The sequence below is a fragment of the Aphelocoma coerulescens genome, chromosome 9, assembly GCF_041296385.1.
Source record: "Aphelocoma coerulescens isolate FSJ_1873_10779 chromosome 9, UR_Acoe_1.0, whole genome shotgun sequence".
Lineage (NCBI taxonomy): Eukaryota > Metazoa > Chordata > Aves > Passeriformes > Corvidae > Aphelocoma > Aphelocoma coerulescens.
In genome coordinates, this window is record NC_091023.1 from 12,372,236 (window position 1) to 12,391,503 (window position 19,268).

Below are 19,268 nucleotides of genomic sequence, written 5' to 3' on the forward strand. Positions count from 1 at the left end.
AGGCTGACTCGAACCAGGGTGTAGTTCAGTTCCGAAGAGTTCCCAATAGAAATCTTTGAAATGAAGAAGCTTTGATGCCAGTTTGGTCATTTGTAGGGAAAGTGCAGCTAAATAATTGCCACTTAGGTGTGATTTGCAAGGACTACAAGCAACATTCTTAATTCTGGACTTAAAACTTATGTATCTGTTTGTGTATAAGTGGACAGAGATACCTGCAGCTACTCTGATTTGATTGGGTCTGACAAGTACAGACATTCCCAGCTGATTTGAGCTAAGCTATATCTTCATAAATCCCTGAGGGCAATCTCCATAACATTGCTCACTGAAATCTACTCTAGCTTAGCAGTCTGCAACTGAAGGCTGCCTATTCAAATAAATTGCATAGATAAAGCAGTGCCAATTAGAGAACTGTAGTGGGCTGACCCTGGCTGGATGACAGGTACCCACCCAGCCACTCCATCACTCCCTCCTCTGCAGGGTGGGGTGGGGGGGAAGAAAATGAGATGGAAAAAGGCTCAGGAGTGAAGATAAAGGCACATTAATAAACTAAAAGCTGTGTGTGAAAGCAAAGGAAAACAAAAGTTTTATTCTCTGCTTCCCATTGGCGGGTGATGCCCAGCCAAGCACGTGTAGCAGTTGCTCTGGAAGATAAATGCAGTAACATTTATCTGCCCCTTCCTCCCTTCTCTTAGCTTTGATTATTAAGCTCATCATATGGTATGGAATATGCCTTTGGTCAGCTTGGGTCAGTTGTCCTGGCTATGTCCTCTCCCAAGGCTTTTCCCACCTCTGACCATTGGGATGCTGGAGAGAAAGTGCTGATGCTGTGCCACTGCTGCTCAGCTGCAGCCAAAACACTGCTGAGTTATCAACACCTTTCCAGCTCCCAGTGCAAAGCACAGCTCTGTGAGGGCTGCTGGGGGGAAATGAACTCCAGCTCAGACAGACCCAGCACCACCAAGAGTAAGAAGACCTTTAGCATATATTAACTAGATCTAAGTAACATTTTAATATGGCATTAATATTGGAAAAAGGGATATGAAATACTGAAATATGAAAAAAATCGAGGAGTGAGAACTCCTGAAAACAGTCTGTTCTGAGTGCCCATTTTCATACTGAAATTCCAGCTTTAACAAGCTTTACAGAAATTCAACAGCATTTTTTTCCTCTGATTTGAGCATAACGCTGGTCTGTACAGTAAAGCTCATGGAAGAAAAAAAAAAGAAGTTTTATTAAGCAAGGATATAAACATTTTATGTGGGATTTCCTCTATTCTGGGAAAGAAGCTCTTTTAAAGTTCCTGCTAATAGCAAGTTTGGTTAGTTTCCCAGTGCTCACATGTCCTGTTCCAGATGGTCAGTGACGTGAAACTCTAATTATCATCAACAAAATAAGCTGGGACTAAACCCTCCCTCAAAGGTAAAAAGAGCAGATGGACAACCATAATTTCATTATTATAGAAATAATAGAGAAAAAGGACTCCTCATCTACCTTTTTAAATCACTCACTACCTTGTTGCACAATTAACTCCTTGCTCTATTAATTTATAAATTACTCTGTTATTTGACTGGTTGAAGGGCTGCTTGGTATATAAGCCTTTTCAACAATATTGGGAATAGTAACCAAATTCGTCTTGTCTAAGGGGAACCAGTAAGTGAAATGATTGGGCTGAGCTTCCTTCCAGCATTTTGTTTCTTTTCAGGTTTTCAGGGGATTCTCCTCCACAATGTTACAGACATACCTCCTCAGGAATCTTTGTGGGAATAAAATCACAAATAGTATTTATCTGGAATGAGGCAAGTGTGTATCCAGAGATCCAGTTAGTCATATGTCCAGAATTGTAGGTCACAGACATTGAAATCCCTAAATATTTGTCAAGGATTCAAGATCATGCAAGTCAGAACCATGGAGCAGCTCTCCCCATGCCCGTTGGGTTCCAGTGCTGGTCTTTGAGCTGTGATTTCTAGGTCAGCTTTTGCAAAGGCAACTGCTCATCTAAACCTGCCACTGCTCAAACTGAGCTCATACAGGCCTCAGTCCTTCCAAGTCTGCCCAACCAGCCAATGTAAAGACAGCTACAAAGAAAGGGTCTGAGAACAAACCCCTGTATTTCTAGCAGAATCTCATTCCTTTTCTGAATTCAGATTCACTGCCTGATTGCAGCATATCCCTCTTTAGCATTGGCTGTCCTAATTCGTATTCTGTTGCCAGTGTTCTACAGTTCAGGAGTAGATTTTGACGTACTACTTAAGGATTTCAACACAGACATTCACAACAAAACAATATAAAACTGAAAAATTGCGTCAGAGAAAGATAATCAAGTTTTCCTCTGCATCCCTATGAGTAAACAAGCTTTTCTTCCCTCTGAAGAGTCCTAGCTACAGGTTTATGTATCACTGTCGTGATCTGTAGTTACACAATGTGCCTTATCTTTGTTTCTTGCGTCTTTTTCCTAGCCATGCTTTCACAATGTCCATTTATTGCTTTCACCAGCTCATTTTCTTACATCTTCATTTCACCATCTCTTCTCACACAGAGAAATCTGTTTTCTTTAAACAGGAAAATGTTGCATGTGTTGATATTTTTTACCTTTCTGTCACCTGTCTGGTGGCACAGGTGTTTTTATTTCCCTCTTTCCTTCCTGGGAAGGCTCTGTGCATGCTTCGTACAGTAGTTGGCAAGGAATGAGGCTTTTATCCTTTTGAAAAAAATTACCTAGACTGAAGAGTTCTATGTGTAGGTACACTAAAGCTATTAACTGTGTGTACATAAAGGCCCACTTATGCATAGAAGTGGCTTTTTACACTATTTCTTATGTACTGATATGCCTAGAATGTGTGAATAACATCTTGTCTGCACTCAGATACATGTTGAAAATAAATAGAACTTAAATGAGTTTCTTTTTCACTCCAGTGGCTGAGATAGTATAGTAAAAGACACTAAGAATTGCATGAATATAGGATTTTAAAAGTGGCTAAAACTATAAGGGCTATAGAAAAACCAGCATTCTTATTTTTCCTTATGTGATGACTCAATACTTTTTGCCATTTGCTAATAGTGCAAATCTCAGCATGAGGTAGGGGATTCAGGCTGACAGAATTCCTTGTGTTCTTAGACTGAACAAACTCCCAGTTACTTATAGGTGAGGAGAAACCTGAGACAAAGGATTAGCTAAGAGAAAAGTCTTTGTTTCTTAATTGATACACATGAAACAACAGTTTTTGACATAGTACATATAGGAAGCCCATGATGTCACTTTTAAAGGCCACTTTCTGAATATAACCGCAGTTTGTGGGAAAAATATGATGTGAGAACATTCAGATGTCTTTCCTCTGCAACATTTGTTATTCAATGTGCTCAGGGATCAAAGTGTGGCAAAAACTATACAGAATAATGCTTTAAAAATGGAAGGGCAAAGGATCCAGATTAGAGAGAGTCCATGACAAAAGAAAGGAGAAAAATATAATCCTAAAGGGAGCTTCACATCTGCTGAGATATGCTTCAAGGAGACACCCATCATAACTTTCAATGCCAATATTATTTCCCGCAATTCCCAGCTCCCAACTTAATTATTCAGCAGCATAGTTGCAATATCTGTTCTTGTCCTTTGCAGAACTGCTGATTTTAATATATAATACACAAGGAATAACAATTAGAAATTGTGAAAAGTAGGGAAGTAACGCTTGTAGATAATGCACAGTTACCTCACTGGGCCAATGACCACATGAAATAGGGACTGAATATTTGTAACTGTATTTGAGATTTGTCAAATATCTGCTTCTTCAGTCTCTGATTACATTTCTCTCTTGTGTATGCTACCTTCAAGTTCAATGATAAAATAACAGAATTAAAACCGCTGAAATAAAAACAATACAGATAAACAAACACCTAGAACCAGAAAGGTTTAAAGATTCTTATTAATTTTCAAATTGAGTTCCATTATATCAAAAGAGTTTCTTATATTTTGAAAAGATCTCAACTGTATTAAAATTAGTAATATGATGACTGTGCCTACCAGTAAGAATCACCACTGTGTGTCAGAAGGAATTCTTTTGTCTGCCTAAGATAATTGTAGGAATCACTGTCCGAGAAAAGACAACCTTAGAGGGTGCTCAGCACAAACTGAGCTGAACTCTTCTGAGTTATTTCCCCTGGAAATTGATACTGTTTTTCAATAAATTTGTTACCCTTTCAATAAATTAGTTACCTTTGCCATGTTATTTTTGAAAGCCCTATAGAAGCTTCTGCCAAGAAAGAATGGTTTGTGCATGATATTAACTTGTATAAGGTATAACTAGAATAGAATGAAAGTATTTTTTGAGCAAAGAAGATGTACTATGACTTGAGTTGGTAGATGTTCATCCTGGAAATATTTTAGAGGAACCATGAAACTACTTTTACCAGGATTTTCCTCAGTCAGTACTCTGGAAAACAAAGTATTCATGAAGTATTTGTGGATAGCTAGTCATATAGGTTTTTCTGGCTAAAAGCAGACATGTTTAGTAATCTAGTAAGTAAGGCTCTGCTATCATTTTTCTTAAATACTTTGAATTCTTGATGCTTATTTTCTGTGAGAATTCTCACAAATTTTTATTAAAAGGAGAATTTTATCCTAATAATGAAAAGTTGTAAGAAACTCTGGAAGTGATTTCTATAGGAGAAAAACCCCATTCCATCTCCAATGTCCTTGCTTAGAGAGGCTCTTGTGTGTGTGAGCTCTCCCAGATGCACAACAGCTTGTCAGCCTTCCTGCAGCCACGGCTGTCAATTTGAGTCACAGTGATCCCTCCTGCACAGATTATCTTAAAATAGCACACTATAAATGAAATCTTGCAATTATCACAAACACCCAGGTGTTTGGTGTGGCAGGATAGCCAGAGGAGAGTTGTTAAACTGGCCTGGAGAACTTGTGTCCTTGATTAGTATTTTCTGAGGGCAATTGGCCACTGTCTGTACACACTCTTGCAGAAACACACAGCTCGTGTGAACTGCTAAATCCACAGGAAAAATGCAGGGGTAACTGATCCTGCTTCTGTCCTTCTTAAACTAAATGAAAACAGCACAGGAAAAAGAGAGATTGGAGGGAGAAGCTGAAAGAAAGGAGAGAGATCAATCTAAGCCCTTGTTGGCAGACAGCCATACTGCCTTCACCTTGCCAAATTGCCACCTCCAGCCATAAGGGCCTTCTCTCTTTTCTCTTCCTGCCTCTCCTGCAGTGAGTCACTCCTGCAGACATAATCTCACTTATTCTGTTAGATAATGAAAGACAATGTGTATTTTCAGATCCTATTTTTCTTGTTCTTATTATGCAGTGTACTAAATTACTTACTATTGCTTTTCCAGATTTGTAAACATTATTCTCACACCTTTTAAAATAGACTTCTATTGCTGTAATTATGAACATGTTGTGTTTGCACACAAGAATGGTATGGGTTACAGGAAAAAAAATAGCTGTTCTTTTGCAGTGATAGAAAAACAATTTTTTTCATTTAAACTCAAGTTGGTTTAGTAGGGTTTTAATGACCTGAAGTTGACATTAGTAACAGTATATCTTTACTTAAAATGCTACAGGAAGATTATATTGGGTTGAAGAAGCATTGCATTTGTGCAGAAGCTGATTATTTAAGCCAGAGAGTAACGAAATATGAAACTCATGGTGCCATGTATTCTCTTCAGTCTCTACAAATGACTATAGAAATCAAAGAATCAATCACAGTGAATATACAAAAAAATACGTCAGTTTTCCAGTGACAAGAGATTCTATAGTAAAGATTTGTAATCTCCCATGTACGGCAAAGAAAACATGAGAAGGAGATAGGCTGAGGTGTGTAACCTAGACTTGAGTACTGGGAACAGTAGAAACTCATGAATCATGTACTGGAATACTGACAGAACTGGAATCTGATGGGACTTTTTAGATTTGTTCTCAGTTGAGTTGCTCCTTTGGGAGATCCGTGTACTTTGGCATCAGGATGACTGAAAACTAGAGAGACTTAAAACATTCTGGGTTCCCTTGAATTGCTTGGAGCCTTACTGTTCCTCGTTTGGGAACCTTGCACTATCAGATGAAGAGTCTAAATGAGCTGAAAATGTCTGGGATGTTATTAAACAATGACAAGGGAGAGAGATAAAAATCTTAGACTTATTGCCACCTACATGCTTCCTTCCAATTCTAATAGCTGCTTCAATGCTTTTCTGTCTGTTCTCTCTACCGAGTTGTCTGGTCTTTGCTTAGTTTTCCTTTTGTGCATTTTATTATCTGGTGTATCAGATGCTCTCCTAAATGACACATTCCAGCCCCAGTCCCTGGATGTGACTGCCATGCTGTATCTTATCATGAACGTCTGTGCTCAGACACTTGAAGCTTTTGCTCTGAAAACAGTGGGACGAGTTTAGTGTAGGTGCAGGTTACTAGACTGGCAATGGAGAACGATAAATAAGAATACTGGGTATTTTGTATTCTGAAACAAATTTGGGCGGTTTTTTTGCAATTCAATTATTATAAGTTGACACTCCATAGGGCTTCAGACAAAATATTAAGCTCGTTTTTAAACTACTGTTAACTCTTTAAAAGTTTTTTTTCTGAAGGATAGGATAAACCCTGGTTCAAGGGACCATGTTTTAAGGAGAAAGTTGGCACTGAATTGAGGCTTACTGTGAAGCATCTTCAAGCATCATGGAGAACTGAATTTGATTTTGCAGTTCTGTTACTTTTAAGATTATCTGAGAGGATTATTTGTATTTCTAGCAAAGCTCCAGGAAGCATATAACACATGTAGAGTGGAGTAAACTTGCGATCCTGTTAATCATGTACTTAGCATCTGTGTTTTTAGGACAGCACATACTTGTGTGATTTTGGCCCATCATTTATGATCTGTTTGGGGATTCCTGAGAATAAAAAAAGCTATACATAAATTTAAGATAACATTACCAGCTGAAGCTCTGCCAGCTTCTGTAGACAGAAGCAGAGAAACAGATACTGTGTATCACTGTGGTTTTACTCTTGGAAAATAATAGATTGCAAAAAATAAAAAGAACTGTCCTGAGTTTTATAGTTGTCCTATGTCCTAGGGGCTCATTTAGCATTATTTTTTCAAGATACCTTGTTAAAATGAGAAAAGAAATCATAATAAATTAAGTTTACCATTTTACAGAATATACTGATTTCTGGGTTGAAGAACATGAACTAAAATTGCATTCTGGATATACAGTTGCTATTAACAATATTGGAATTCTAGTGTTTAACCAAGAAAAATTCTAAAACTACATCTTTGTAACAAAACCTCCAAATGGTATAGCTGTACTTGAACAAACTATATCAGTGAGAATGATATCAGTGATTAAAGCTTTAATTATCTCCCCAAGTAAAGAATGGAGGTGGGTGTAACTTACTGTGTCAGCACGATAGCCACAGCATCATTTAGAACACTCTCTCCAAACAGGAGTGTGTATAAATCTGTATCCACATTCAGTTCATGGAAAATAGCAAGGACTGTCACTGTATGGAAAGAAAGCAAAGTGAGTTGTTGTTTTCATATTCCTCTGGCAGTTCAAGAAATAAAGCATCGTTAGAATGTTGGTTTCGACAAACCCAGTCCTACATATTGGCTAAGTGGATAAAAATGAGTTAAAAAGATCAACTGGAATATATAAGATCCTTACATTCATCAAGTCTATGAGTTTTGGTGCTTCAGCTGAGTTGGGAAGAAGCTTTCCCTCTCACACAGAGAATCTTGCATAAATGAAAATGTCACAGCATGTTTCACAAGCACTGTGATCTTGTGACCACAGGGGAATAAGGGTGCTGAAAAGACTTGGGTTTTGCTGTGGATTCTGTGTGTGATGAGTAAGGGTTTACCTGTTTTAAGAAGGATAGAATAACACTTATCCATCTGTTATACATGGTCACTTAGGAACATGCATTGTAACCACCCTGTCCTGACCCATGCTCAGCTTGGATGTAGCTCATGGGTAGCCACGGAGCCCCTGACACAGACCAGGATATCTGACACCTGTAACCCATTCTAAGGTTCCTTCAGCATATCAGTAGTGTAAGTTCCTTCCTTCTCCCTGAGTCAAACCCTGTATTTGATTTTCAGTTTACCAGTGAAATAGAAAAAAAATAGAGTGTGTTGAATTTAAATAGAAGGTGAGAAAATCATTTAGATACACATCCTCAGGAGCATTTAGACATTTGGTTCATATTCAGATAATTAAGTCCTTAGGACTTATCTGTTTTGTGCCTCAGTTTCCTTTCCTGCAGACAGGGGATCACAGTCCTTCCTGTGGTCTATCTTGCACTTCATAATCTCCAGCTGAAGAAGGCTGTCTCTGTTCTGTGTATTATTCTAATTCTTATTATTCTTATTATTTTCTCTTTGCATGGACAAAGCAGAGCTTTTTCTTTTCAAACAGAATTTAATGTAAAGACCCCAATAACTTGTCTGGTAAAAAGTTACATGGCAACTCACTGCTTCACTGGTACTCATTCTAGTACATAATTGTCCAATTGACTCAGTCCTCATAGCCCAGGAATCCCAAAGATTAGGAGCATCTCTGGGATGTCATGTTCACATCTGACATTTTAGAAATGAAAATTATATACTTTTGCATTCACATGGCTGCTGATAATTCACACAAAAGCATGACCAGCTGATTATGCTTTCTCTTAATAACATTTCTTGGAACTTTGAAAGCATTACTGCTAAGATTTTCTAAATGGTACTTAAATATCTATGTAATCTCAAAATCAGTTTATAAACCCAAAATAGATTCTCAGTTCTCCTGTGAGATTTTATGTCAAAGTGATCTCTGTTGATGTGTTATCTCTGAAGAATTTTGGAAGTGTTATTCTACAGATGACAATTTAGGAGATGTGTGTAGCTGAACATTTGCTGATATAGCTATATTTAAATTAGCTAGTTATATTTAACCATCCTGGTAACCTCACCCATCTACTCCCACTGCAGTTATAATTTAAACTAGGAAAAGAGTTCTTTCCCCAGAATAGCTCAAAGGTGTAGGCAGAAGCTTTATTGACAAAAGATATTTTCTTGGTTCACCAACATCTATATTCATGTTTTTGCCTGATTAGCAATGCTGACTTAATATGCTAAATGTGGACTCAGTTTAGTCTCCTGCTCTCTAATGTCATTGGCATAAAAACAGACTTGTTTTCTAAACCTATTAGCCACTTTCAGCTTTTGCTTATTAGCTAATTAGTTTGGGCTCTCATTAATAGTCCCTGTGATAATGACAGAAGAAAAAGAAAACAGTAATCAAAGTCCAGTGTACTGCTGGGGTGTGTGGGTAGCAGGCCAAGCCAATTAGACAGATGCCTAAACATTCCTCTCCTTCCTCTTGCCTCCTAGGTAAACAACTTTCTCTTCTTGCTCTCTCTTCCAACTCTACTCCAAAAATATGACTTAAAATATTTTCAAATGAAAGCAAAATAATAAAGCAAGCAACACAGTAATGCATCAATTGCCTCTTTTGGGAGATGCTCCTCAGTTCACCCAATTCTCAGAAAGTATCTTCCATTTTAAATTTTTCCCCATTTCCAGGGGAGGTTATTGGATCTTCTTTACCTGTCCCTTACTGAAGGGTTCTGGTCTTTGCTCTGTCCCTCTGCTTGTCTGGCCCAAGACAGAGCAGACTTCAGGCCTACCACTGCTGACAGATATTTCTCTGATTTGTTTTTAAAGAACTGAAATGATGCTGGTTCCACAAATCCCAAGGGAGTCTAACTCTCTCTTCAGTATTCATACAATTTATAAATGCAGTTACTCCTGAATAATGTCTAACCCAAATCTCCCCTCCTGCTCTTCAAGTCTGTAATTCCCATTCCTAGCCTAATGAGAGACGAATAATTTGTCATATTTATTCCGATTTTCTTTCCAGCAGCATTTTGTCTATTCAAAGACTAATTTCAGACATCTCCTCCCTAAAATGACTCACTTCTTTCAATCTCCTCCATTTAGTGTTTTCTTGCCCTCTAATCAGCTCATATCTTTCCTGAAATACAGTGCCTAAAATCAGATCCCAGTAATGTAGTTGACACTTGCTGTCAAGAAATAGAATGAAAAAAATGGTGTAGAACACGTTAATAAATCTTTTTTTTTTTTTTGTTATGTATTGGTACTTTTGACCATTTTCATATGTTGTAAACTTGAAATTGTTTTCAGAAGTGATGCTCACTTATCTGCTATCTATGAAGATGCTTTTTTTTAAGTGTAGGGTTTATTCTTGTCTATTTTAAATCATTACAGCAATCATTTTGAGTTCTGATCGTGTCTTTCAAAGTGTTTGCAATCTCCTTTCAGCAGAGTACTGTACAATAAAGAAACACCCTCTGTTGCGTTAGTCAATTCATTAATGAAAATGATGAATAGTATCTGCATAAGAACAGTGAACTGCAGGATCTTTAGCACATCCACTATGTTTAAGAGCTCAAGGAAACATTTTCACCTTGTTTTGACCACCAGTTTCTAGTCATTTCCCCATGATCACGTTTGCCTTCATTATGAGAATCGCTGGGCACAGGTCAGAATGGACACATTAAAAGGGATGTGATACTCTGCTATGGAAGAAAGTTAATTTAAGTTACCTCTTGATAGAATAATGCTCTAGGAACAGTCATATCCAACGAAGTCACATCATGTTTTGTCTAATGGATGACTTTAAAACTCAAGGGAAATAATTTAAAAATAATTCTATACCACAGAAACATACGTAGTCTGTGAGAACTTTGATATTTAAGTAAAGACCGTAGATGCTGCACTGCAGTCAGCTCGGCCTCTGGCTTTCTGGAGGCACTGCTGAGGAACAGTAAGTAGGGCCTGGTTTGTGTGTGGTAACTATTCAAGTACTTGTATAATTCATTAGATACAATATGTATTATAAAAATACCAAACTACTTCTCATTAAAGTACACAGCATCTCTTATTTCAATGCAAGCATATGAGGACAGAAATAGAGATAGGTAAAGAACTGGCTGGAAGGACAGGTCTTTGGGGGAGCACTAACACCTTCTGTGGCAGTAGAAAACTGACACAGATAGAAATAAAATGTACCAGAGATGCTCACTCAGAAAGGGCTGTGAACTTCAGTTAAAAATTCAGTGATGGGAAGCAGGAAATAGTGAGGCATCTAAGATTTTCACAGTATTTATGCCAACAGAAGTCTGATTCACTTCTTCCTTGACTTCATGCACTGAGGTAACATCTGTCACATGCTAAGCCCAACATGATTTCAGTTGTACCCAAGTCATTAGAAGTGTCTGTGGAGCTGGTTTGTGAATGGTATCTTTTGGCAAATGTAGAAACAAACTGGCTTGCTATGGATCCCTGTAAAAAGTATATATAACTGAAATATCATCAAACTACAACAATCCCCATGCTAACTGTATTCAATGCTACTTTGCCGTTACTTTTAAAAGAATGAGGAAACTCAAAAAATAAATTAATAAAATAATTAATTAATAAATAAAGTACTGGTATTATTGTACCTTAGTCTTCTGACTAGAACTATTAATATCTTTCATAGCTCATGAGCCTAAATAGTTTTAGGAGGGCAGTATCAAATGGGAAGAAAATAAAATTAATCTTTTATTTCCTATTGACTTTATCTAAAAATAAATATTCCAATTTGAATTATAGACTTTCCCTATTAATAAGTCACAGCACTCACAGATTAGTTCAGTGGTGAATAAGAAGAAAGCAGACATATATTTTAATTAAAAACACATTTATAAATGGTCTTACATAACCAGTATTTGAAATGCATTATCTTGTTGTATTTATACATTATGCTTCCTAATGCAAAATCCTTTGATTTTATGAGAAAAAGAAACTGCTCTTCCTGATAAATATCCAATTTTATCAATAACAAGAGCAGTGCAACCCACAGCTCCAGTTCAGCTGTAACCATAGTAACTTTAAATAGGGAAGAGCCTTGTGATTGTCGATGTGACCAAAGGCAAGGGAGTTCATATAGCTCAGAAATAGCTGTGCTTCAGCAAGCCCTGTGAAGGTAAATCAGTTTTCTATACTTGAAATGTCAAAAATTAGGAAAAAAAAAGAAAAAAGGAAGGGCTAAAGGTATGTGAAATGTCGTTGGATGGGAAGGTCGTTGCCCCAAACATGTTAATAATAGCAGCCTTGGAGACTGCCAGCATTGTACGGTTCCCGTGTTTTTGGTGGCTGGGGCAGAGGTGTGATCGTTACATCCCTGTGCCAGGTCTGTTCTGTTCATTTTTTCATTACAGCCACAGGCACCCTGAACCCAGGCTCTTTGCTGAGGCTGCCTGTCAATCACAGAGGACAGCTGGGCCACAATTCCCTTATCTGCAGTTTCACTTTGCAGGTCTCTGATGGGCAGGGACTGAGATCTGGGGGCTCCACACCAGCACCTTTTCCTCGCTCACTCTGCTGCTCTTGAGGCGTGACAAGTGCTTGAGAACATAGGGAGGAACTTCTCCATCCCCTTTGAAGGGGTCACACCAAACACTCCCAGAGTCCGGGTACATTAGAAATCAAAACCTAATACTAACACAAGGAAACCATTCAACAGTGAAACAGGGAAGTCTGTGCTGTTTTATGCAGATGAAACAATAAGAAGATATGATTTCCTTGATGACGTGATAAATGACACCTATTGATCAGAATAAAGAAAAATGTAAATACTGGTCTCATGTTTTAAACCAAGAATAACCAAGGGATAATTTGGGAATTTTAAAATTCTGTTTCTTAAAAGTTAACCTTTCACCTGAAGTCTTAAAATGAGAAACTTTCTCTACTGAAAATGATAAATTATTTGAAGGAGGAATTCTCTGTAAGACAAATTATTTGGTTGAGAGTAACCTTATTTTGTCCCTGAAGTTTCTAACTTTCCTCTCTAGAGACATGAAAGTTTTTTGAGGTATCAAAAAGTACTGTTGATATTTAAGGATCACAGCCTATAATACAAAACACAGTCCCAAGTATATCCAATCATAAATTAATTTCTTAATCTTAGCTCAAGTGCTAGTTTTTATGTAAGAGAACACAAAGCATATAAGAACAATTCTTCTGAATTATTTTTATGCAAAATTATCTAGATTAAAAATCTTCAGATAACCTTCAGAACTAAAACCTGCAAAGTGCTATGACATTATTTCCATCTTCTTAACAATACTAGAAAAATTTAGCTGGTATATGTTTGTTTACTGCCCTGACAGTAAAAGTCTTTATTTAACACGTAAACATCTACCAGTCATCTTTACTAATTCAAATAAGGAGCTCAATCAAACCAGCTTCTGTCAAGTCAACAGATCAGTTTTTAGCATCTTTTGAGACTTAATTGCTTTCCACAGCCAAGGGAAATTAAATCTCTTTTTGAAATGATTTTATAATCCTACACAGTGAAGAATTAAATGAAAAATCATGTAGCAAATCTGACAGGAATTTATTTCATCTTAAGACTAATTTATTGTTGATAACACTAACAACATTTTGCTAAAGATTTCTTTAAAAACCCCAAAATGAACCCTAGATATCACAGATAAAATCTTTATACTGATTATTTTATGCCCTGATGTGTATCAGTCCTCTAGGACACCATATTTTAACTGATTTTGGAATGCCAGTGAGCTCTTTACATACTTGAGATTATAATTCACTAGCAAATCCGACAACACAATGAAATATTTTCAGCAGTGTCAACCATTTAATTAATGAAAAACTCAATTCAAAATTCTCTTAAGTCTTTGAAGGGTTGAAATTTATGGATAAGATTAGTGAACACATGAAACAGCTTATAATATTATGAATTGATAGAGGGAGCAAGACTGAACATTAAAAACTCTTGGACGTGCACAGACACTATATAAGCAGAGGAGTAATTAGAAACAATATTAATCAATGACAGTTTGTCACACTAAAAATAGTTTTCTCAACTGCATCTTTAGCTTTTTAAGCCTGTTTAAAACTCTGGGAAAAGAAATCCTTGTAGCTTATTCCTACAGTGCAAGAGGTGCTTCTGTTTTGTTTATTTTGTTGGGTTTTTTTCTTTCTCATGATTGTTCCAGATTAATCAGTGGTGATTTAATACTCTTATAATACTCTTATAATACTCTTATAATCAAAATCAGTGCACTTACACATTACTCATCGTAAGTCAACATCTGTGAAACTATATAGTCTGGTAAACAGGAAAAGAAACTAAGCCAGCTGCAAAGGCCTACTCTTAGCACTATCAAGAAATATACTTGGAAATTGAAAGGATGCTTTTATTCCATAAGGGTATTTTCCTAGGTTTTCCTTGTGCTTCCAAATTCTGTGTTTTTCTCTTGCTCTGAGGATAGGCTCCAATCATGTGCTGAATCTTATTAATGTAGCTGGGTGATCTGAGAAGTGGCAGCATATTGGATGCTTGGATTAATTTGAGAATAGCAATTTGATGCAGCTTTTACAGTAATCTTGCAACAACTGGTTTGGTGGAAATAAATTGTTTTAGACCATACTTTTAAACCATCAGAATGATAAATCACAAACCCAAAATCTTTTGTTAGATACTGAGAGTTCATTTAAAGACTGTAAAAAGTTTGTAGAACAATATTGCTTTTTCTCATTTCTTTTAAAAGCGAGGAATTTGAAAGCTTTATTCCTAATTTTCTTGAAGAAGCTTCTCCAGGGTAGTTTTTTTAACACTAACGCAGCATCTCACATGCATCACAAAATGTTTTCTGTTCCATTTCCTTTAACGGCTCAACTGAAAATTTTGCAAAATTCCAATGTACCCTTGTAGAATTTTTGTACTTTGTCTAAGTAGATAACATATAAAAAAATCCTCTGTTCACCTTCTCCTTTACTGTGTTCCCACAGTTGCAAATAGCAATTCTTTCCTTTTAATATCTGAATACTCTTATTAACATTTTCAATATAACAAAACCTGGACAAATCTATGAAACCTAGACTAAGTTTGAGATTAGCCTGTTTTAATTAGAAGATTGGACTAGAAGACCTCCAGACATCCCTCCAAATCTAAATGATTCTGTAATTCTGTGATTCCAAAATTGACTGAGTCTGCTTCCCAGACTTTGCCATTTACTGTAACTTTAGGCTTTAAATCTCACATCTGCAAATTTGAATCAATTTCTTGGTATCTGGTTTTTTAGAGTTGTATTTATCATGAACACTTTGCTCAAATTGTCACGGATACCTTATAAACAGTATTTATATGGCCAAATCTGAATGCTCCATTCCCCATATTTTTAAACTGGGTTAGGTCACACGTGGATGTGAGGTTGTAGTTATTATCTGTGAGGCTCCAGCTTACAGCAGTTCTCATATCAGCAATCAACAGGTGGTGTCCTGAAGATTGGAGAACATATTCCAAATCTTTTCAGCAACCTCAATTATAAAATTTGTGAGCTAAATCTAGGAAAAACCAGTTGTTAAAAACCCACAAGGGTCCTTTGGAGCTGATTTGATTTATGATTATCAGAATATCAGATATTTAACAGATAAGGAAAGAAAAAACCAAGAGCAGAGACTTTGAACATTTCTATGTCATATAGAATTCTTATTTACTCTTCTGAAAGAAGAAGTGAAAAAGTAACTCATTTGAAATGGTTACCTGGATCTGTGGCAGACATCAGTGATCCAAAAAATAAACAGTCAGTGAAGTGGAATTCCCATTGCTTTAATTGGCCTATGTGTACCATGGCCTTCACAAAGCCATACATTATCAACCTGTCAGGGCAAAGATAAGACTGGCATCAGACAGCGTATTTAATACTTATGTTTAATTTACAGTATTAAACAGGTTCTTATTCTCTTCAGCTTCTTTCAGTGAATGTACAACATGAATACTGAACATAAACTGGTATCATACAGAAATTCCATTTCCTGTTCAACTGTCAAATATTGCATTGAAATGTCAGAGAAAATTCCAAATCAAAGGTTTTTTGAGTAATTGCCATCTGCTGTTAGCAGAGAACAATGGTTTGGGCTGTTTATTTTTCAAAAGGAAAGATAAGGTAAGCTTAAGGAGACATTATTAAGACTAATTTGTCTAATGCACAACATTTAAACAAAGACAGTTCTACTGTCAGCTCTGTGGCTTGCTCTGTATTTCTAAATGAATTATTTTGTTCTATCAGCTTTTAAATGTTAGTGGCACTCAAAGTTCCATATAAGGTCTCTAAATGGGTATATTTAACAACTCACAGTGACAGGGAGGCAACAAAGTCATAGATTTGGAACATTAATAATGAAAGAAAACAGAAGAATAAGACTGAGATTAGCTTTGCTGCAGGAGACCTGACATTTTCTACACCCAAAGTTCTTTTTTTTTAAAATCTGGGGAGGAGCCCATCAAGCTAGAGCAAGTATTTTACCACTTCAGCAGGAAAAGAGAAAAACAGTAATGTAATGAAATACATGAGAATTCAGAATTTTCCAGATTATGCAAGTCTGGCACTTACAAAGTACCTCATCTCTAAAAAATGCTACATAGAATGCTGTTATTACACAGTAGAGGAGTCACCAAATAAATATTTGACTTGCTGAAGTAAGAATCTTCTGGGAAACTGAACTTTTAACTACTGTAATTTCCAGTATGAACTGGCAAGTAAACCACACAAAATCTCAGCACAACAATGCAAAAAACCTCTTTAAACTGACAAAACTAACAGAAGTAAATAACAGACACTGAAGAACCAGAAGGAAAACTCTTCAAGGTTTTAATTATTCTGAGCATTGGGTTGTCTTTATATTTTTGAAGCTGGACTGAATTTTGAAGCTTGTTGGTGTCAAAAAGTGGGGGGGAAGGGTCTCCATTTGTAAAGGGTCCATTTCTTTTACTACCACAGTTCTGCTCTGCATTGAGGAAAGGAGTTTGGAGAGCACACTGGCTGTCTGTGTGCTGCTGGCAGGTTCCAGTGAGTTTGTTTATAAAGCTGCTCTCTAGGAAAGCTACTCGGACATTCTTGAACTAGCTGCTGTTTACATGTAGAGGGGAAAAAGGAGAGCCATCTCCTAAGGCTTTTACAGAGTAATTACTACACACAAAACTTTCTAAATGTTCAGGAAGAGCTTTAGATGCAGCTCAACAGAGGCTTATTTTTTTGCAGGAGTTTCCTTTAGCAGCATCTGGTTTTAAGGGATCTGAAAAGAGACAGTGAAATTGCTTTGGGGGTTTTTAGGAAGCTCTTGTCAGAAAGCTCTAAATAGCAAAACCTCTCTTCAGTATACTGCTAGTAGAAGAGAGATAATTTGTAGTTTTAGCGTGGAGAAAGTGGGGTATGTCTGATGCAGAACAGGGAGGCTGCAGGAAAGGTGCAAAGGACAGAAGCATTGTAAGTAGTCACAAACACTGGGAAGGGAAAAGTTACCAGAGTCTTCAAGACAGGAAGGCTGAATGCCTGGCAAGAGTTTTAGTCCTATGGGTGGCTGAGAAAGGCCATGTTACACGTAGTAAGCAGCACACCTGACATGTAATCATACAGCAAAAGGCAACCATACTCCCAAAGTCCTAAAGGCACCTGGTAGAAACCAGCCCGAGACCAGCACTCCTGGGAATGTGAGATAGCAGGGGTGTCCAAAAGACCTGTTGAGAGCAGCTGTATATGCATGAACAGTGCAGAAAGGGGGATGAGATGACAGTGCATAAGGTACTTTAGGTACATGTGAGATGAGACAAATGCAAATCAAAATAAATCCTTCAAATCTCTTGTGGCAAAAATGTGCCCCCATAGTGTAGTCAGGTAAGAAATCTGTGCTGATCTTTGCCTCCTAAAAATCCCAGCCACATCTTCAGCTTGCAGGACCTGGCATCACAGCACCCATCCCTCTGCAATAGAGCAAACTGAAAAAATTATGGCAATAAATATATATTGCCAGGTTGGTTTATAGGATACTGCTTTGAAAAGTAACTGCATACTCTCATGCTAACTAAACTGGGAAAAGCTACCAGTTCTAAAAGACTCTACTCTTAATTTAAAGCTGTAGGGGACATAAATAGAATGTAACAGAATCTGCTGAGTGAAGATACACAGCGCGCACACACATGCTCTGTATCCTCAACACAGACAGCCCCATCTGCCTGATGATTTTATCTGCAGTTGTATTTTCTTCAGCTTTGTTATTCATTGCATTATCACTGCTGAATCTCACTATTGGTCTTTATTGTGTTAAAGGTTTTAAAAGCATAATTCCAGATTTAAAGTGTTTGTGCAGTTATGCTGTGTAGCATAGAAAATACTTGTAATTTAAGTCTTTCTTGCCGAATATGTTTTCTAGTCTGCAGAGAATTTTTTATCTCATAGTCTAACTCCCTAAAGAATCTTACCCTATCTAGACATGATTATCTTGTAGCTTGAAGCCAGTTGAACATTGCTCCAGATTGTAATCATACAAGTAAAAGATGAAAAAAAATTTCTTCCTTCACATTTCTTTTTTCACAAGGAATAATGATATTAATAAGCCAACAATAGGAAAAGTAGATTATTTTATTCTTGCTTGTATATGAAATAACAGTGATTGATTGATACCATAATAGAAATAAAGAAGTCACTTGTCAGAATTTAAAATATATGCTGAAAAACATAAATAGTAGAGATGAAAATTAAAAACTCATTCCTTTATTTTGATTTTTCTATTTCTACCATACCAATATATTTCCATAACTTTTTCCATACAATAGAATTCTTCACATCAAACGTTCTGGCTGTAGTGATCTGTTATTTCAAATTGCTCTATGTGCTACTACTTCCTCCTTTTAGTCATCTTTTAAATTAGTTTTGTCACTAGAACGGGTACAATCTTGGGCATTTCTCCAAAAAATCATTTTCTTACTAATCAAAGCAAGAGAAAACCTCACTGAAGTGTGTCAGATAACAATAAAGCAATAGTAGCATTACCTAAAGTTATTCTGTATAAATCACATAAAAACAAAACCCCTCTGGCTATAGAAATAACAGAGATCAGAAAAGAACCTGACTTTACAAATTCACTGCATCTTCTGTTACCTGGGCACAGTGACTGTCCAACAGCTGAGCATTAGAACTGCACAGCTTTAGCTCTCACAAAGCTTTAGTATCACCAGATCTGACAAACAGCTCCAGTGAGCCCTGCTGTGCTCTGGGGAGGTGCAAAGGGCCTTCGCTGGGCTTTTCCCAATGGGCAGTGCAAAAGATCTTCCATCGAGATTTTGTTATTAGTCACAAATCATCTTCTGTTTGCTTCTTACATCAGAAGCTGGGATGGGAAGACTAAATGGAGAGAAAC

The 19,268-nt window shown here is 36.9% G+C and overlaps 1 protein-coding gene across 2 annotated transcripts in view; it reads right to left on the reverse strand.

Moving 5' to 3' along the window:
• SLC9A9 (solute carrier family 9 member A9) overlaps nt 1-19,268 on the reverse strand; it is a 181,325-nt gene that overhangs the window by 127,488 nt on the left and 34,569 nt on the right. For both annotated transcript variants that reach the window (XM_069024609.1, XM_069024608.1), the window contains exons 5-6: nt 15,616-15,731; nt 7,393-7,498 (exon numbers count right to left, since the gene is read on the reverse strand). In XM_069024609.1, the coding sequence (XP_068880710.1) occupies nt 7,393-7,498; nt 15,616-15,731 (222 nt within the window). The remainder of the gene's footprint in view (nt 1-7,392; nt 7,499-15,615; nt 15,732-19,268) is intronic.